We start from the raw sequence: 19,062 nt of genomic DNA, 5'->3' as shown, positions 1-19,062 counted from the left end.
AAATCCCAACTTCAAATTTGTATCGCTGAGCGGGACTTGGAGGCCAGGCTGGGTCCAGCCGGCCTCGAACTGTGCAGTTCCCTGGTTTGCTTGGGTTTCGGTTCTTTTTTTTGTTGTTTTTTGAGTTTTTTTTTTTTTTTTTTTTTTTTTTTTTTAAAGTGAAAAATAATGTTTCTGTTCTCATGTCATTACTATAAAAAATAAAACTTTAGGAAAAAAGAAAAACCCAAAGTCGGTGTGAGGAGTGTTTTTGCTCTGGGGCGGGGGGAATATAGGGATTTAGGGGGATCCGTATGGATCGCTGCTGGGAGCGTGATCGGAGGTCTATAGGGAGCGATACTGGGGGGCCTCGTGGGGCCGCCGGGGGGGGATCCGTGGGGATCGCTATTGGGGCATCCCTAGGGACATGGGGGATCCATAGGGATCGGTAGGGGGTGCGTAGGGATATGGGGGACCCGGGGGGGGGGTCAGTGCTGGAGGATCCATAGGGACACGGGGGATCCGTGGGGTCAGCCCTGGGGGACTCGCATGGAAAAGGGGGGGGAGTCGGCGGGGCCACTCCGCGTGGGGCTCCCGGGGAGCGGGGGACCCCGCGGCGCCCCGCGGGGAGGCCCCGCCCCTGCCACGCCCCCCATAGGCCCCGCCCCCTGCCACGCCCCGCCTCCCGGCCACGCCCCCACCCGCGGCGCCCGGCGCCCTCCAACAATGTAGCCGGCCCCGCGCGGCGCCGGCGCGCTCCCATTGGCGGCGGCGCGCACGGCGGCTCCCCATTGGCGGCGGCGCGCGGGGGGGCGGGCCGTGCGCGCGGCCCCGGTGCGCCGCCCCGCCCCGCCCCTCCCCCTCGGCCGCCGCCGCCGCCGGGGCGGAGGGTGCGCGAGGCCCGGCCCGGCCCGCTCCGTGCGGCCCCGCTCCGGCCCCGGCCCCGGCCCCGCTCCCGGCACGGCACGGCACGGCACGGCCCGCCACGGCGCCGCCCGCTGCCCGGTGACGGCGGGCGGCGCTGCCGAGCATGGCGAGCCGCGGCCGGGCCGCGCGGCGGAGCGGCGGCGGGCGCTGACCGGCCCCGGCCCCGGCCCCGGGCCCTCCGCGCCGGTGAGTGAGCGAGCGAGCGAGGGGCGGGGGCGGGCGGGCGGGCTGCTCCTCCCCGCGGCGCCGGCCGCCGCCACCCAGCCCCGCCCGCGCCTGCGTCCCGCGGCCGCCGGGCCCGCGGCCCCCGCCCAGCGCCGGGCCGCGCGGGCCCGCGCCCGCCTCGGGTCCCCTCCGCGTCTGAGGGATCCCGCAGGCCACCTGGGCCTGCTTGGGGATCCCCTCGTCCTGAAGGATCCCCCGTATCCCCCAGGCCTGCTTGGGATCCTCCCTGGTCCCGGGGGATCCCCCCCACGGACCCCAGGCCTGCTTTGGGATCCTCCCTGGTCCCGGGGGATCCCCCCCACGGACCCCAGGCCTGCTTGGGATCCTCCCTGGTCCCAGAGGATCCCCCCCACGGACCCCAGGCCTGCTTTGGGATCCTCCCTGGTCCCGGGGGATCCCCCCCACGGACCCCAGGCCTGCTTTGGGATCCTCCCTGGTCCCGGAGGATCCCCCCCACGGACCCCAGGCCTGCTTTGGGATCCTCCCTGGTCCCGGAGGATCCCCCCCACGGACCCCAGGCCTGCTTTGGGATCCTCTCTGGTCCCGGGGGATCCCCCCACAGACCCCAGGCCTGCTTTGGGATCCTCTCTGGTCCCGGGGGATCCCCCCACGGACCCCAGGCCTGCTTTGGGATCCTCCCTGGTCCCGGGGGATCCCCCCCACGGACCCCAGGCCTGCTTTGGGATCCTCCCTGGTCCCGGGGGATCCCCCCCACGGACCCCAGGCCTGCTTTGGGATCCTCCCTGGTCCCGGGGGATCCCCCCCACGGACCCCAGGCCTGCTTTGGGATCCTCCCTGGTCCCAGAGGATCCCCCCACGGACCCCAGGCCTGCTTTGGGATCCTCCCTGGTCCCAGAGGATCCCCCCACGGACCCCAGGCCTGCTTTGGGATCCTCCCTGGTCCCAGAGGATCCCCCCACGGACCCCAGGCCTGCTTTGGGATCCTCCCTGGTCCCGGGGGATCCCCCCACGGACCCCAGGCCTGCTTTGGGATCCTCCCTGGTCCCGGGGGATCCCCCCCACGGACCCCAGGCCTGCTTTGGGATCCTCCCTGGTCCCAGAGGATCCCTCCACAGACCTCAGGCCTGCTTTGGGATCCTCCCTGGTCCCGGGGGATCCCCCCACAGACCTCAGGCCTGCTTTGGGATCCCCCTGGTCCCAGAGGATCCCCCCCACAGACCCCAGGCCTGCTTTGGGATCCTCCCTGGTCCCAGAGGATCTCTCATGACCCTCAGCCCTGCCCTGGGATCTTCCACAATCCTCGGGGGATCCCTCATATCCACCAGCCCTGCTTTGGGATCCTCCACAGTCCCAGAGGATCCCTCATGACCCCTATCCCTGCTTGGGATCCTCCACAGTGCTAGAGGATCCCCAACAGCCTCCATCCGTGCTCTGGGGTGCTCCCAGAGCTGAAGGATCCCCCCCCCCCCCGCCCTGCTTTGGGGTCCTCCAACCTGGAGGATCTCCCTTAGCCCCCAGGCCTGCTTTAGGATCCTCCCCAGGCCCAGGGGACGCTCCGTAGCCCCCAGCCCTACTCCACACCCCCTCAATTTGGGGAACACCCTCCCCCCGCCCCGCCCAAGCACCGCAGCTCAGTGCAGGGGGCCCCGTCGTCGCCCCCGGCCGCCGTTGCCCCGGCGCTGGCGGCAGGGCGCAGCCCCCCTGCCCCGAGCTGGGTGCCTGCGGCCCTTTTGTTCGGCTCCTCGAGGCCTGGCGCGGAGGGCTGCCCGCAGCGGGAGGCCGGCAGAGCCCCCGGCGCCTCGCCCGCGGCCCCCAACGCCGGGAGGGGGGAGAGGGGCCGGGGCCGCCCGGGAGGAAGCGCGGGGAGAGGTTTGAAACGACGCCAGTTGGTGTTTCCTCTTTCTGTCTCTGAGGTAGAAAATCCCCTCCCCAGGCCCGGAAACGTGCGTGTGTGGTGGAGGGGGGGGCAGAGGCTGGGTCCCCCCCTCCCCCACCGTCACTGGGGCCGGGTCTGGAGCCCCCTGCTCCGGGGTGACGGGGCTGCGGGGCTCGTGCTGTGCCCACCAGCGCCGGTGCTGGCAGCGGCGCCGCGCTCCGGGGGCGATTGTGCCGGGGTATCTTCATGTGGGGTTTTCCCCCCTTCTTTTGCTGTCCTGGCTGAGGGAGGCTCTGGCCGGTGGCTGGGTCCGAGATGGCCTCCGTGCTGGGGGGCTGCGCTGAGGGGGTGCGTCGTGGGGTACCCCAGGCTCCCGTTCACCCCTGTCCCCTCCCTCCCAGCCCGTCTCTCTGCTTCCAGGGAAGGTGATGCAGCAAAAACCACCGGCCCCCACCCCGGGGAGGGGAGGGGAGGGGGGGCCGGGACATCCTGGCTGGGCGTTTTGGGGCACGTGCTGGGGTGGGGGGGGGGAGGGAAGGGCACCCGGATCCCCACATACCAGACTCCCCCCCCTTCTGGAGACTGCACTGGGGGGTCTGCCCAGGCGTGCTGGGGAGCCCTGACGCCTCGGTGACTGCCGGGCAAGTCGGGGCAGCTGGCGCTGGGGAAGGGCCCCCGTGGTGGGGGGTCCGCGGCACGTTCCCGGCTCTGCCGTCCCCGCTGCGGCGGGACGGCGCGTTCCCGGACGGGCCGTGGCCGCCGGCAGGGAGAGGCCTTGTTTATCTCAATGAAAGCGCTTGGGAGAGGCCGTTTCTCCCGGGGAGAGGCTTTCGTGGAAGTTGTTCCGAGCCGAGCGGGAAACCCGGGAGTCTCGATCCCCCGGGGAGCGTCTGGCCTGTGGGGTCTGCTGTCCCTGGCACCTCTCCTTTTGCCCCAAGGGCTTCCCGTAATTGCAGAGCTCCTCAGCTTCTTGCACAGGCCCTTCTTGGCCTTCCCCCATGTTACTTTTGCCCCATCTTGCAAAGGTTTGTTTGCACTGATCGGCAGAGCTGGGGGGGGTGCTAGTTGGTGCAGGGGGCACAAACCATGAGGTGGGGGATCCCTCTTCCCCCCATTGCTGGAGCATTTAATCCAAGGCTTTGCGTGTTAGTGCTTGGAAATACTGCAGGGATCTTGGGGCTGGCGTGGTTCTGGGCTCCCGAGGTTTAGGCAGGCCCGACCGGTTACCGCCTCGGTGGGTGGCCTTGTCCTGGCTCTGCAGCTCCTGGAGCGGGGCACCAACGTGGTGCAGGACGCGATGCAGCCCCTCGCTGCGCAGCTCCGCGATGCTGCCCGCCTCGGGCCCTCCCAAGCGGCCCTGGGGACACAGGGCCCTGCGGCTGCTAGCTGCTGGGCTGACTCCTGCCCCTTCCCCTTGCCCGCAGCGGGGGGGAGGGGGGGTTCCTAGTGAAACTGGAGGGGGGAGGAGACGAGGAAGTTGAAGGGGGTCTCCCGGACAGATCCGGATCTGCCAACGCGATCTGTGCCTCTTGTTGTGCAGCGAGATCCCAGCCTGTCCTGTGCTATGTGCATTCAGCGTGACTTCTCCACGAGCATTTGCAAATGAAAATGGAGGATATGTCTTTGTCTGGCCTGGATAACAGCAAACTGGAGGTAAGTGGACCTGGGAGGTGGATTTACCGCCTTCCCCAGCAGTCGGGATGCCCTCAGACCCGGCCTGTTGTCCACTCTGGCTAGCCAGGGTCTCCGTCCCATTTTCTTCTGGCTCTGATCTGCACTGGTGTTGAGCCTCGTGGGCCAAGCAATCTGCGGCCCCCTCGGGGCCTAACTCAGCCTCCTTCCTTCGGCTCTTACGGCTCTGTGTTTCCTCCTGCCCCAGGCCATTGCGCACGAGATCTACACAGACCTAGTCGAAGATGCCTGCCTGGGCCTCTGCTTTGAAGTCCATCGGGCGGTCAAGTGTGGCTACTTCTTCCTAGACGACACAGACCCCGACAGCATGAAGGACTTTGGTGAGTACCCAGGAGGTTCCGGGGAATGGGTTTCCCATGGCAAGCGGGACAGAGAACATCCCATTCCCAGTCACAACCAGAAAAGACTGATGCTGTCAGAAATGCCATGGAGAGGCCAATGGAGGGATTGGTTATCTGTGGTGGTGAGGACTTTGGCACGAGGGAGAAATAACGCAGAGGAAATTCAGTGTGCGGGGTGGTGGTTCTGTCTCTATGCAGGCATCCATTTTGTAAACAGATGTGGTGACCTGAACCCTGGAAATGCTGGTGTAGCTGCCCCAGTCCAGGTGTTCTGCCCTGGCCTGAGGAAGCCTCGTTTGCTTGGGGAGGAGGGCAGATAAGAGACCTTCCTGGCTGTGCTGCACTCACAGGAGATCCTCCGCCCTGGCCTCTACTCTCCAAGGAGCCTGTCTCTGGGGAGAGCTGTCAGGAGTCTCTCTGGCTTGAGCTGGAGAAATCCAGAGGGTCCCTTTACCACCACCACCCAGGAGCTGAGGGCTGTAGTCAGGGTTTCATTTGCAAGAGAGGCAGATCTTGGTTGTTAACTTGCACCTGGAATGGTGGGCTCCGTCGGTCCCATCCAAGCAGGGATGGGGCAGGAAGTGTGGGGCTTCCCTGGGGCTGGGCTGACGCATGTGCCTCCCCCAGAAATCGTGGACCAGCCCGGCGTGGACATCTTTGGGCAGGTCTACAACCAGTGGAAGAACAAGGAGTGTGTGTGCCCCAACTGCAGCCGCAGTATCGCTGCGTCCCGCTTCGCCCCCCACCTGGAGAAGTGCCTGGGCATGGGCCGCAACAGCAGCCGCATCGCCAACCGGAGGTGAGCCCTGAGCACTGGTCTCGGGCTCCTTTGGCCTCCCTCTGCATGGGGAAACTGAGGCATGAATGAGTGACCTGGTTCAGAGCTGGGCTGTGGGTCTGTGTCAGGTCTTTCCTCGGAGGACTGGGAGGAGAGGACCCAGGTAGATTCAGCTCATCTTGTTCTTGATGAGCTGAGGTGGAAACCAGATGTCCAGGCTCCCCCCCCCCTTTCTTTTGCTTGTGGGGCTGTGTGTCTCTGTCTCCAAACCCAGGAGTCCTGGCTCCTCCATCTCCCTTCCCTTGGCTGGGGAGCTCCATGTTGTATCTGGGCCTGGGTTGGACCTGGGATCCCCAGGAGTGGGTTTGGGGTGGGTATGGCAGAGCTCCCAGGGTACAGGGGCAATCCTGGGTGTGGGTCCCGGGGCCCTGACACCCATTCCTACCCTTTGCGTGCAGGATTGCGAGCAGCAACAACATGAACAAGTCAGAGAGCGACCAGGAGGACAACGATGATATAAATGACAACGACTGGTCCTATGGCTCTGAGAAGAAAGGTGGGAGCATGCGGGGGTGGTGTGTGGACACCAGCCTCACTGGGGGCTCCCTGGATGCCCTGTACCTCCTCGCACGAGGCGGGGCTGGGGAAAAGAAAGGTTTCCTAGCCCTCCTGCCCCATGCCAAGGGTGGAGGCCTGCTGGCTGGCCAGCTCTCCGTGGCCCTCCTGCCCCCTGCTCTGGGTGTTTATATGGGGGTTAAAGCAGCTAAGCGTGGAGCTTGGTTCCCCCGGTGCCTGAACTCCGTGGATTGTCTGGTCCCCTCTCTCCCACTGTCACTGGGGACAGGAACGTCCCCTGTTGCGGTCCCAGCAGCGTGGGATGTCCCGTGTAGTTGAACGGTGGATCTGGCTGCTCGTGTTGTGACATTTGAAGTTAAATCAACCAAATAAAGTAAAAACATCAATTTTTCTCTCTCCTAGCAAAGAAGAGGAAATCAGATAAGGTGAGGCGCGTGGGGCCGGGGTGGGGCTCGTGGGCCTTGTGGTGGCCCTGGGGCGCGGGGCTGGGAGGGTGCCGGCCTCCTCCTGGCCATGCCCCGACCGCCTCGCGGGCAGGTTGCGGCCACCTTTTGGGGGGGCTTCCTGGGGGAAGGGCGGTGGCAGGGGGGCGGCGGGAGGCTGCCGGGGTCGACGGCAGGGCCACCTCGCTCGCCCCAACCGGGCCCCACTGTCGTTGCAGAACCCCAACTCGCCCCGCAGGTCCAAGTCCCTGAAACACAAGAATGGTGAGTGGGCGGGGCTTGGTGTCTGGGGGCGGGGCACACACTGGGGGCGGGGCTTGGTGTCTGGGGGCGGGGCACACTTGGGGGTGGGGCTTGGTGTCGGGTGGGGGAAGACTTGGGAGTGGGGCTTGGTCTTGGGTGGGGGCCCACTTGTGGGTGGGGCTAGCTCTGGGGGCGGGGCATGCAATGGAGGCGGGGTGTGGGCGGAGCACTAGTGGTGGGGCGGGGCTTATTTGGGGGCGGGGCTTTCCCCGAAATGGGGCTGCGGAGCGGGCTGTGGGGCCGGAGGCGCAGTGGGCCGGGGCGGGGGCCGCGGGCAGGGGACCGTCCTCACCCGTCCTCTCTTCCAGGCGAGCTCAGCGGGAACCCCGACCCCTTCAAGGTGAGCCTGCGGCGGGGCTGGGAAAAGACGGAGCCCGTCCCCGTCCCCTTCGGGCGCTGTCCCCTCCTGTGTCCCTCCCTGCTGGCACCTGTGGTGGTCTGGATCTCTGGTGAGGGCTCGCGTCTGTCCTCCCGCACCAGCCTGACGCTGCCTTTTGTGCCCCGCAGTACAGCAACTCGGCAGGAATCAGCTACGAGACGCTGGGCCCCGAGGAGCTCCGGACGCTGCTCACCACGGTGCGTGGCCCCGGGGCTCCGCTCGCAGTCGTCGCTGCTGTGGCTCGGGGGTCTCACTGGACCGGACCGTGGGCAGACGTCTCCGGCAAGGAGAAGTGGTTGAGGGCACGTAGGCGGGATGCGATTCCAGTGTGGAAATCTTGCTCCGATACATCTTTGCCTGGAGAAATCCCTGCACCTGGCTGGGCAGCAGAGCCATGGTGACCCAGGGTGGTAGATCTGATTGATGTGGCTGGTCCCTCTTAGGGTGACAGGGCAGCTCTGGGGAGGTGGGGTGTCCTCGGGCCGGCGTGGTGCAGCACAGCCCTGGGGCTGTGTGGCTGCTCACCCACCTGCTCATTCGTCCCTTCTTTCCGCAGCAATGCGGGGTCATCTCCGAACACACCAAGAAGATGTGCACCAGGTGAGAGCTTCCTGGGGTTTCCTCGGGCTGGGAAGTGCCACCTGGGATTTGTGGGGCTGCCTAGGGTGCCTGGATCTGGATGGGAGATGGGGATGGTAAGAGGAAAAATGCCTTAACTCAGCCCTGTCTCCCCTCTGGCAGGTCCCTGCGGTGTCCCCAGCACACGGATGAGCAGCGGAGGTCGGTCCGGGTTTACCTCCTCGGTCCCTCTGCGTAAGTGAGCACACAGATGGGGTCCGTGAGGGCCAACGTCCCAGTGCGGGGACGGGGACGAGGCTCTGTCACCCAGTGCCGACAGCCTGGCTGTGAACAGAGATCGTGGGAGGGGGTTACGGGGGTATTTGGGATGCAGGGAGGGGACAGACGCACGGGCATCTGGCTGGGCTGGCATCGGGACGTGCAATCCAGCTGCGAGCACAGCCCTGGGCCTCGCGGCCGCGAGCTGGATTGAGCCCTTAGCGTCTCCCTCGCACCGATGAGCGAGCAGGGAGGCTGGGGGAGCCGGCACCCCTGGGTGCAGCACCACGGGCCCCAGGCTCGGGGACACGTGTAACGCCTCTGCCTCAGGTCCCTCCCCGAGGCAGAGGGCAGCGTGGAGAACGACAGCTTCGACGTGGCCGAGAGCCAGGCCATCATGAGCCGGCTCCAGTGGGACGGCTCCTCCGACATCTCGCCGTCCGACTCGGCCTCCTCGAAAGCAAGTGAGTGTTTAAACGGGATGGACCCTGCGGCACGAAGGCCTTGCGCGAGGACCCGCCTGGTCGCTCCTGTCTGCCCCCGGCCCCCAGGGTCTCCCCAGCACAAGCTGGTCCCTGAACCAGCTCCCTCTGGGTAATTGTCACCCCTATTCCTGAGTGAGAGTGTCCCCCAGTTTAGGGGTAAGCATCCCTGAGCAGGGGTTTCTGGTAGGGGGATCCTCTCTGTTCTGGGGGGGCTCCTGTTGCCCCAGCCATGCCCCAGCGTCCTGTGTCTTCCCACCCGCCCAGGTACCAACAACTCGGAGTCTCGCAAGACTAAGAAGAAAAAGCCCCACTTGGGGCTGGTGAGTGGTGCCCCGGGGCTCGGCTCCAGCAAGAAGAAGAAGCCGAAGCCGCCTGCGCCCCACACCCCCAGCATCTACGACGACATCAACTGAGCGCAGCGGAGCACGCCTCGCCGATGGCGGGACGGACGGACAGATGGCCACGGGCTGGGGCGGCCCCTCCTGCCCCGCAGCCGCTCCCACCTCGGCTGGGGCGGCCCCGCGGCTCGGCCACGAGCGGGTACCCGGGGCGCGGAGGATGGAGGACTTGGCCGTCGCTGCAGGGGGTGGCAGGGCGCTGGGGAAGGGGGGGCTGGATGTGGCCCTCCCCATTAATGCCCCCCTCCCCTTCCCCCATCCTGCCTCCCTCCTGGTGCCTCTATTTATTCTGTAACGTAGTTTTTGTACGTGGGGTCTGATCAGGGCTCGGGGTGGGGGGGGTGTCTTGCTCGGAGATGGGGGCACAAACCCCCTTCCCTTTGCACCACCTACCCCAAAACAGGCTGCAGCTGCCTCCCACGCTCTCTCCCAGAGCACCCGTAGCCCAGCTTGGGGGGTGGGGGGAACTGGGGCAAGCTCAGATCTCCAGGGCGGGTTGGGACCAGGCTGGTGGGGTGGGCGTTGGGGGCAGATTTCCTCCTGCCCTATCACTCTGGGGTCAGTGCCCCAGTCCGTGCACTGGGCTGGCTCAGGTTGGGGTGAGCGCCTCGAGGGAGCTTTTCCTCGCTCAGACCAGACAAGTGGGGACCCCCCCCCCAAACCCGGATTCGGCTGCTGGCGGGCACTGGCCTTGCCCCACGTCTCGGCCGCCCTGGCCAAGGATCTTGAGGGGGGTGTAGGGGGGGGGGATCTGCATGCTGCGTCCTTTGGGGTATTTCCTTTGTGTTTGGGCCTGCTCGAGGGGGGCAGCGGGGGCCGCACGCGGTTGGGGAGGGCCGCTCTGGCGGGCCCTGCCCCGAACCAGCCCCTTTGGGGGGAAAGGGGGGACCCCGGTCTGCCGGGGGTGCCTGGCTAGGCTGGAAAACACGCTGTACCCCAGCTGGTCCGTAGAGCGGCGGGGGGAGGCGCAGCCCCCCTTTCGAGGCTGGTTTCTCCCCTCTGCCCGTCCTCAGGCTGGTGGCCCCCGGGCGGGTCGGTGCCCCCGTCCTCGTGTGCCTGGGGACCCGGCACTGCGGGCGGGAGCCGGGGCGGGGGGGGAACCTTTGGGTGTTCGTCTCCCGCCTCGCGTGGCCCGTGGGCTCCGGGCTCGGGCGCCCGCAGGGACGGGGCTCCCCGGGCGGCCTCCGTGCTGGGACCAGGGCTGGTCCCTCTGCTCCCTCGCTCCGCTGCCTCCGGCCGCGTCCGGGTCCCCGGCCCCACGCCTCTCGCAGCCTGGCTTTGCCCCCTCTCTGGCTGTTTTCCACCCGGGGCCGCGTCGGGAGTTTGCTCAGCTTGTGGCCCCAGGCCCTGCGTGTCCCCCCCCCCCGGCTGTCTTGCACCCGGACTTCGGCCGTAGCGTCCGTGGGGAGCTGCCCCCCTCCCCGTCTGCGCCCTCCCGGCGGAGGCAGCGTGGCCAGTTCTTTAGTTGGGTCTTGCAAATTATGGTGCTCTCGATTCTGGATTCACTTTTGTTTTAAAACTGCTGCTAAAGGATATTGCTATGGTGGGGTGGGGGGGAGACGGGCAGCCCCGCAGAGCCCTGCGGCCCCCCCCCGCTCCCTCCGTGGGTCTGTGCCGCTGGGACCGTGCTGGGGTTGACCCCAAATTGCTTGGGAAGGGGGGTGGGGGGAGGGGGCTATTGCCAAAAGGGCTGCTCGGGGGCCCGGGTCCCGGCTGCAGCGGTCCCCACGCGGCGCCGTGGCCGCCCCAGCCCGCCGGCAGCGCGCGTAGCTGGCCTTCGCGTGCACCGGGGCCGGGCGCCCGCCGGCGCGGGCACCGCTCCGGCCCAGGCCTTCGACTGCTGCTTCACGCCTGGGGAGGGGACGGCGACCGCGGACAGCTTGGGGGGGGGGGGGGGGAACAACCCTCGGCCCGGGGATGGATGCACCGCTCCTGGCCACGGTTTGGGGTCCAAGGGGCTGGTGCAAGAGGGGGGGGCTGGCAGGGAGGGCGACGGTGTTGGATGCGTCCCGGCCCCCCCCCCCCCCATCGCCCCCCTCCCACCCCCCGGGTTCGTGTCCTCGCCCCTGCGGCAGGGCCAGCGCCAGCGGTCGCGTGGGGACGTACTGTACTGCGTGGGCTTGAGACTTATTTTTGCATACGTAATCCATCCTGTACAGGTAGTTGAGCCGTTGTAAGGTCTGTGTATCCCATTAGTGGGTTGTGGCTGCCCCTGTAAATAAAACTGCATCTTGACTTGGTATCTCCGGCTCGCGGCTGAGGTGCGGGCGCCGAGCGGGACGCAGCGGCACGTTGGTTAGCCCGGGTTGTTGCGACGGGGCCACGGATCAGGGAGCACGGAGGCACCGAGGCCTTTGGGCGCGTCCGTAAGCTTCGGCCCACGGCCACGAGCCGGGCTGAGCCCCGACTCCGCAGCTTGGGTTGGGGCCTGGCACCGAGTGCCGGCGCTTCGCGACGCGTGTCCGCGCGCCTGCGGACGAGGCGCTGGTTGCGCGGCCGGGGCAGGAGGACGCGGCCCGGCGGGTCGGGCAGCGCCAGCGCGTGGGACCAGCAACCGCAGCGCCCTGCCAGCTGGTGACTCGGGCCGAAGAACCTGACAGTAGGTCTGATTCAAAGTGGTTTTTTTACCCCAAATTGGCAGGGGGGGGGGGAGAAGAGCAAGAAGCCCCAGGAAGGCAGGGTGTGGAAAGGGGCTGGTCGGGCTGGGGGCCCTGGGCACCGTAGGACGCATCCCGCGGCCCTGCGCGAGCCGGGGCCGGCTCATCCCCGGTCCTAGACCGCCTGCGTCGCAGCTCCCCGGCCGCGCTCCTCGTCTGGCAGGGCCCACGCACCCCCCTCTCCTTGCCCAGCCCAGCGAGGTGCTGCGCGTCTCCCCCCACGCGCCTGGTTTCACCTGGTTGAACAAAATCCACTCCAGGGCTTGCGTTTATAAACGTATACTTCTTAAAAGTGCAAAGAGCATAAAAATGTTTCGAAGCGATCCATGGTTTTGATAGGCAGATGCTCCCTCAAGCAGCAAGGAGAGCGTTTGGAATGGCCTCAGCTAAAGTTGCACCTTTTATTTGCTTTAAAAAGTGTCTTTGAGAAGTTGTAGCCTGTTCTGGTGCGGGGCTGCAGAGTCCCCTGATCTCCAGGGGCAGAAGCAGTGGTTGTACTTGATGCACCATTAGATCAGCAGCCACGATTCTGCCCCGGAGAAGGGGACAGGCACAAGCTGGCCCAAAAGTGCATGCAGGGCGCGATGCCGGCCTGAGCGAGCGCGCAAGGCTGCGGCGGCGGCACCTCGGGCAGGAGCTGCCGGGAGAGGCAGGGCTGCGCGCGACCGCTGCCGGGCGCAGCGTGCTGCCTTGGCCGACGCGCCGCGGAAGCGAGCCCGAGCGTGCAAAGCCGCCGCTCGTCGGGAGAGGAGCGAAGGACAGCAGCAACCACGTCTGGCTGAGCAAGACCGGTTCGTTTCCACCTGCCCTGCCCGCTCCTCGGAGCAGGTAACGTGGGGAATAGGAGTCATCGTCTGCCCAGGCCCCCCTCCCCTCCCACGGCAGCGGTGCCAGCACGCGTGGGGATGCCTTGGGCCAGGAGGGTGCAAGAAAGCAAGTCGGAGCGGCTGGAGGCAGCATGGCCCGGTTGCTCCTGCTGGCAAGGGGACACAGTTGGGTGCAGCAACAGCGAGGCAGGAAAGGACGCGCTGAGCTCAGGCCTCGCTTCTGCCCCGCCGGCCGTTCGCTGTCCTTGGCGCCTAGGGAGCGGGAGGCCGCTCAGCCCCGGCTGCCGGTCTCCAGCGTCGCTTGTGGCAGGTTAGGAAGAGCCCTGACACGAGTGCTGCGTCCCCAAAGGGCCAGGCGGGGAGGGAGGCCGGCTCGCCTCCCCGAGCCCCTCTTCACGCCTCCCGTCCGTTTCCTACTGGCCGTACATCCCAAACGCCAGGAAGCTGAAGAAAACGGTCACGCCGATCAAGGAGACGGTGGCCGGCGCGGTGAAGAACTGCCGGTAGTTGATGCGGAAGTACCAGATGACGGCCAGCATCACCATGATCGCCGGGATCATCAGGTTGCCCACGCTGACGGTCACGCCGCTCGCTTCGGGCGGCGCGGCGGCGGGGTCGGGCAGGGCGGCAGCGGTGCTCTGGGAGAGATGGCAGTGGATGACGCAGTTGTCTGTGATGTTGAGAGAGCGCAGCGTCCGCGCCTGGTCCCGCAGGAGCTGGCCGCGATAGATGAACTTCATCTGGCTCTCCCGGCCTGGGAAGTATTTGCTTTTGAAGGAGAGAGAGGGAGAGAGATTAGAAATGCTGGAGCCGGGACTCATCAGTCCCGCTAAAGCGGGCTGCGATGGGCGTGAAACCCAGCTGCGGCAGCGCTGCTACGTTTGACTTCTGGTGTCTCAGCAGGCGCAGGAAATCCTGTCTCGGCACAACTGCCTGCCGCTCGCTCGCAGAGGGCAAAGGTGCTCGCCGAGACCTGCGCTCGCCCCACCTAAGCGAGACGCGAAAGCCGAGCGCAGGGCTCCTCGCTGCCTGGCCACCCTTGGGTCTCGCTCGCCAAGTCTGTACAGCACCCAACACCGCCGGGCCCTGCTCTGATAATGCGCCGCACAGGAGATAAAGCCTTTCCCGGAGCGCACGGGAATCAGTCAAACGCGGGAGGTTTCTTGTGCTGTTCCCCAGTTGAGATTATAAAAGACGCCTGGCAGCAGCCCCAGAGCTTTGCAGACGGAGACGATCAAGTTCCCTTGCTGGCAGGGGCCCAGGCAGGGACAGCGTGGCCAGCTGGGGCCGGGGACGCTGGGGGACAGCAACCACGCTGTCACCGTGGGCCTCCTTGTCTTTTAACCCAGGAACCTCCTAGTTCGGAGAAAAGGAAGCCTGCAGCCCTCTTGGCAACGGGACAGCGGTGCTTCTGTAGCGAGAAGTGACCGAAAACCCTCCGCAGGTTTAATGCCTTTATTTTCCTGGTGATGTCTGCAGGATCAGTGGGGAAGGGGTCCGCTTTGCAGACCACCTCAGGGACTGCAGGCTGAGACCCTCACCCTGGGCGAGGGACAGCTCTGCATCAGGACCCAGGAGACCTCGCTCACTCCTTGCTCTGTCCTTGGCCTTTGCACGCAGAGAACGAGGTTCTCGGCCGCAGCACTGAGCGAGCCGAGCTGGAACAGCACCCGCAGACCCCTTATACAAGGGGGGCAAGAGCCCCAGCAGGAGCAGAGAGGCAGGGTTTGTAAGCGAGCTCCCTCGAGGCCACGCACCACCTCTCACGTGGGACTTACCTCTTGAGGACGCCCACGGTATCCTCGGGCCTCACTACAGCCACCTCCTCCGTGTCGTTGAGGAACTTGAGCCGGATCTTGATGAAGCCGGCGCACAGGTCGCTCTCCTCCGGGGCAGGCGGCCTGCGGCTGTCCCGAGCACTGGGCTCGCTGCCTGATGTCCTTTTGGGCAAGCTCTGGATGTCCAACAGCCGGTCAAGGCTGGAGTCGGAGGGGCTGCTACCGTCCCCCTGCTCCAGCACCGGGCCCGAGTCGGATGTAGCCCCCGCTTCCTCTTCTGCTTTTTCTTCCGTGGTTTCGGGGACCCTCGCGGGTTCGGGGGGCTCGGTCACCCCCGCCGCACCCACATACCGTTCGACGTGGCTGAGCCTTATCACGGCCGCGTCCCCTGTGGCCACGATAGTTCCCAAGAGCTGGTTGCTGCTGTCAGCAACGTACGTAGACAGCCAAGCCAAAACCAGAGCCAGTGCCAGGACCACAACGCCGGCCACCACCGTCACCTCGTCCCCCACTCCTCTGATGATGGTCACGTCGGGGGGCTCCATCTTCGGGCTTCTCGCAGGAGCTCTGCTGCAAAGCACAAGACAACCGAAGGATTCACTTGCAGCCTCTCGGCAGAGCGGCTCCAGGTAGGAAGCGGGGGAGGGCGGCACCGAAGGGACGCAGGCAGGCAGGACAAGAGCGGAGACGCCTGCCCGGCTCTAACATTCGCTCCTGTGCCCTCAGAGCAAACAAACCCGATGTGAACGTGCGGCTGCTGACCGAATCGCACGGAGAGCAGGCTGACTGCGCCGCGCTCCTACCCAATCAGGCCCCTGTCGCAGAGAAAACAAGCTGGATGTCCTAACACAGCGGCTGTTTGTCCCCGAATCGCCCGGAGCGGGCTGCGACGACGCCAGGCAGCGAGCGCTCGGGAGAAGCTGGGTTTCTGCCCCCCGGCCTGCTGGCTCCGGCTGGCTGCTTTCCCTCGGGCTGAACTCCGCTGCAAAGCCCCAGGCGTAAAACGGCTGCGCTCCGGCAGCACGGACCTCTGGCCTACTTCGTGGGCAAGCTTGGTTTTAGCAAGATGTGAATAACTCCCATAACTGCTTCAATTACATGAGAAACGGGAGAGGAAGAAGGTTTCTTTACTGCAGACGCTTCTCCCTAATCCTGACATAGCGGAGGAGAGACAGAAACCTACAAACTAGTGAAAGCTAAGCAAGAAAACCAAAACTACCTGTGGCAGAAATTAAACATTAACCTGTTTTGCACAGAGCACGCTGGTTACTGCGCTTGGCCTCGCGCGGCCCCAGAGAGGAAGGGCGAGGGGCCATCCTGCCTGGGAGGTCAGGGAACAGCAGGACAGCACAGAGCAGTTTGGTGGCCAAGACACGGACCTGGAAGTCACTGCTTGGTTCCTGCTCCCGCGTGGCTGCACGCGGAGACTCGTCCCTCGCTTGCCAGCACGGAGGAGGGTGTCACGGGGTGAGGGAAAGGTCCAAGTCCTCTAGTTCTGTGGAAAGCAGCCAGCTCGCCAGAGCAGTGACACGGCGACGGCTGGGCAGGGCAGCCCTGCGGAGCCGGGGAGCTCTGAGCTGGCCGGGAGGGCGACGGACCCTCCAAAAACCCGGGGTTTCTTTTGGAACACAAAACTTACTGCTTAGGAATAATTACTTAGCCTTCGCACTGTGGAAAGAGATCGTATCTCTTCCCATGTGCCAATTAGGAGTACAACATCTGTAATTACAGTCTGAACTAGAATCCATCAGGAGAGAAACCGAGTCGCTGCGTTACCAGGTTGGCGGGAGCACAGTCAGGGCTGCGCGACACACGGGCACCGCGTTTACCTTGCTTAAACCCGGCGGCGATGCCAGCGGGCTCCTTGGAGAGGCGAAGCTGCTCAGCGCCACCGCACCGGGCCCGGGCCCTCGCTCCTCTCCTCTCCGGCAGGAAACACGGACCGGAACGGCACCGCTGCGTCGTCCCTCCCAGGCACGTGGGGCTCAGAGCCTGGTTAATGTCCGCTCTGCCCCTTATCGCGCCCTGCTAGGACCTGCCAAGAAAACCCCCGCCCTCGCTAGGTCGGGGCGGCGCGGCATGCTCGCAGGGGACCGTGTCCTCGCCCTGGCTGCCTCCTCCCACGGAAAGCCAGGAGCGCCCGGCTCGCGTTGAGCCGGTCCCCCTCCTCCAATGAGTGGGGCTCCAAAGCCCCGGGGAGACGGGAAGATGGACCCCGCGCAGCGAGGGGCCCCCGCGCCCGCAGGGCGGCAGCCGTCAGGCCCCTTGCCTCGGCGGGAGCCCCAGGGCTGCCCCCGCAGGGCGTCAGCCCAGCACGGCGCGAGTCCCGGGGCCCGCGGCAGGGCCCGGAGCTGGGGTCTCCGCCAAGCCCCTGGGCGGGGGGGGGGGGGGGATCAAGCCTGGCAGCAGCAGGGAACTGGGAAAAGGCCGTAAACCCCGGCGGGGAGATGAAGCCTGGCAGCAGGCGGAGGGGCAGGGCCTCAGGCGGGCAGAGCTGAACCCTGACGCAGAGGGGCCCGGGGGTGCTGGAGCCTGAGCGAAGCTGCCGATGGATGGCGCGAGATGTGCTTTTGGATGGGGGGGGGGGCAGCTCCAGCAGGAGGAAGGAAGGCGGGGGGGGGATGTCGTTTTGGATCCCCCCCCCATTTTGGAGGGAGCCCTCATCCACCGGGAGGAGGAGACACCCTTCAGACAGGCTGCGGGGGCCTGCGGGTGCTTCGGCACGCCGGGGACAGCGGCAGGGACCGGGGGGGGGGGGCACCAGGGAAGCCCTGGGGTTGATGGAGGCGTTTAGAGGACGTGGGGGGGGGGGGCAGCAGGATGTGGGCAGGGGCACGGGGAGGGACGGCAGGTGCTGGGGGGGGGGCCGCTGGGGGGGCACGGGGGCTGGGGAGGGCGGCCCGGGGGGGGTGGCCCCGGGGGGGGGGGGGGGCACTGGGAGAGACGGAGGCCGGGGGGGGCGGCCCGGGGGGGGGGGGGGAATGGGAGAGACGGGGCCCGGGCGGGGCGGCCCGGGGGATGGGTGGCCCCGGAGGGGGGGGCTCTGGGAGCGACGGGGACCGTGGGGGGGCGGCCCGGGGGGGGGGGGGGGGCGGCCCGGGGGGGGGGGGCGGCCCCGGAGGGGGGGCGGCCCCGGGGCCCCGCCCCCGCCCGCACTCACCGTGTCCCGCCGCCGCCGCGCGCCGGAAGCGCCACGTCACAGCCCCGCCGGGCTCGCCGCTCGGGGGGCGGAGGGAGGGGGGAGGAGAGGGAGGGGCATGGGGGGGGGCTGCCGCGCGCGTGTCACGTCACGGCCACCGCCCACTAGGCGGGGCAAGGCGCTCGTTGATGACGCAGACTCGCCCTGAGGGCGCCGGAAGTGGGCAGGAGGGGCTGGGCGTTCCTGCCCTGCCTCCGAGCCGGGCGTAAGTGGGCGGAGCCAGATGGGGGCGGAGCCAGATGGGGGCGGAGCCAGATGGGGGGCGGAGCCAGATGGGGGCGGAGCCAGGGCGCGAGGGCGGGGGAGGGCGCGGGGCGGGGCTAGGACGGCTGAGTCCGCCCGGGGCCAGTCACCGCCCCAGGCCCTGTCACCCCCTAGCGCCTTGTGCCCCCCCCCGCCCCGGGGCCCTGTCTGCCCCCCCCCCAGGCCCTGTCACCCCCCTAGCGCCTTGTGCCCCCCCCCGCCCCAGGGCCCTGTCTGCCCCCCCCCCAGGCCCTGTCACCCCCTAGCGCCTTGTGCCCCCCCCCGCCCCGGGGCCCTGTCTGCCCCCCCCCAGGCCCTGTCACCCCCTAGCGCCTTGTGCCCCCCCCACCCCGGGGCCCTGTCTGCCCCCACCAGGCCCTGTCACCCCCTAGCGCCTTGTGCCCCCCCCGCCCCAGGGCCCTGTCTGCCCCCCCCCCAGGCCCTGTCACCCCCTAGCGCCTTGTGCCCCCCCCACCCCGGGGCCCTGTCTGCCCCCCCCCAGGCCCTGTCACCCCCTAGCGCCTTGTGCCCCCCCCACCCCGGGGCCCTGTCTGCCCCCCCCAGGCCCTGTCACCCCCTAGCGCCTTGTGCCCCCCCCACCCCGGGGCCCTGTCTGCCCCCCCCCAGGCCCTGTCACCCCCTAGCGCCTTGTGCCCCCCCCACCCCGGGGCCTGTCTGCCCCCACCAGGCCCTGTCACCCCCTAGCGCCTTGTGCCCCCCCCGCCCCAGGGCCCTGTCTGCCCCCCCCCAGGCCCTGTCACCCCCTAGCGCCTTGTGCCCCCCCCACCCCGGGGCCCTGTCTGCCCCCCCCCAGGCCCTGTCACCCCCTAGCGCCTTGTGCCCCCCCCGCCCCGGGGCCCTGTCTGCCCCCCCCAGGCCCTGTCACCCCCTAGCGCCTTGTGCCCCCCCCCCCACCCCGGGGCCCTGTCTGCCCCCCCCAGGCCCTGTCACCCCCTAGCGCCTTGTGCCCCCCCCGCCCCGGGGCCCTGTCTGCCCCCCCCAGGCCCTGTCACCCCCTAGCGCCTTGTGCCCCCCCCCCACCCCGGGGCCCTGTCTGCCCCCCCCAGGCCCTGTCACCCCCTAGCGCCTTGTGCCCCCCCCCCACCCCGGGGCCCTGTCTGCCCCCCCCCAGGCCCTGTCACCCCCTAGCGCCTTGTG

The 19,062-nt window shown here is 67.6% G+C and overlaps 2 protein-coding genes across 4 annotated transcripts; one reads left to right on the top strand and one right to left on the bottom strand.

Annotated features, from left to right (window-relative positions):
- The first annotated feature begins 1,037 nt into the window (after positions 1 to 1,037).
- ATXN7L3 (ataxin 7 like 3) lies at positions 1,038 to 11,442 on the top strand. The gene is made up of 13 exons (XM_062595843.1): positions 1,038 to 1,092; positions 4,509 to 4,621; positions 4,848 to 4,980; positions 5,629 to 5,800; positions 6,238 to 6,335; positions 6,758 to 6,780; positions 7,017 to 7,062; positions 7,410 to 7,441; positions 7,609 to 7,677; positions 8,037 to 8,080; positions 8,222 to 8,293; positions 8,648 to 8,781; positions 9,067 to 11,442. Exons 2-13 carry the CDS (start codon positions 4,571 to 4,573, stop codon positions 9,213 to 9,215), a joined length of 1,023 nt encoding a protein of 340 aa, XP_062451827.1. The 5' UTR covers positions 1,038 to 1,092; positions 4,509 to 4,570; the 3' UTR covers positions 9,216 to 11,442.
- A 678-nt stretch (positions 11,443 to 12,120) lies between these two features.
- On the bottom strand, positions 12,121 to 18,079 carry TMUB2 (transmembrane and ubiquitin like domain containing 2). Of its 3 annotated transcripts, none has more exons than XM_062595617.1 (4): positions 17,623 to 18,079; positions 16,292 to 16,497; positions 14,463 to 15,032; positions 12,121 to 13,452 (listed from the first exon to the last, which is right to left on the bottom strand). In XM_062595617.1, the coding sequence occupies exons 3-4, from the start codon at positions 15,005 to 15,007 to the stop codon at positions 13,098 to 13,100; spliced, it is 900 nt and encodes a 299-aa protein (XP_062451601.1). In that variant the 5' UTR covers positions 15,008 to 15,032; positions 16,292 to 16,497; positions 17,623 to 18,079; the 3' UTR covers positions 12,121 to 13,097. The 3 variants fall into 3 exon arrangements, with proteins under 3 accessions (XP_062451601.1, XP_062451602.1, XP_062451600.1); XM_062595618.1 differs by lacking the exon at positions 17,623 to 18,079 and adding an exon at positions 15,200 to 15,277 and having other exon boundaries at positions 16,292 to 17,203; XM_062595616.1 differs by lacking the exon at positions 17,623 to 18,079 and having other exon boundaries at positions 16,292 to 17,202.
- Between the last annotated feature and the right edge of the window lie 983 nt (positions 18,080 to 19,062).

Source organism: Rhea pennata, chromosome 26 (assembly GCF_028389875.1).
Source record: "Rhea pennata isolate bPtePen1 chromosome 26, bPtePen1.pri, whole genome shotgun sequence".
Lineage (NCBI taxonomy): Eukaryota > Metazoa > Chordata > Aves > Rheiformes > Rheidae > Rhea > Rhea pennata.
The sequence above is the reverse complement of the archived record's forward strand: the minus strand, read 5'-3'. Positions and strand labels throughout refer to the sequence as shown.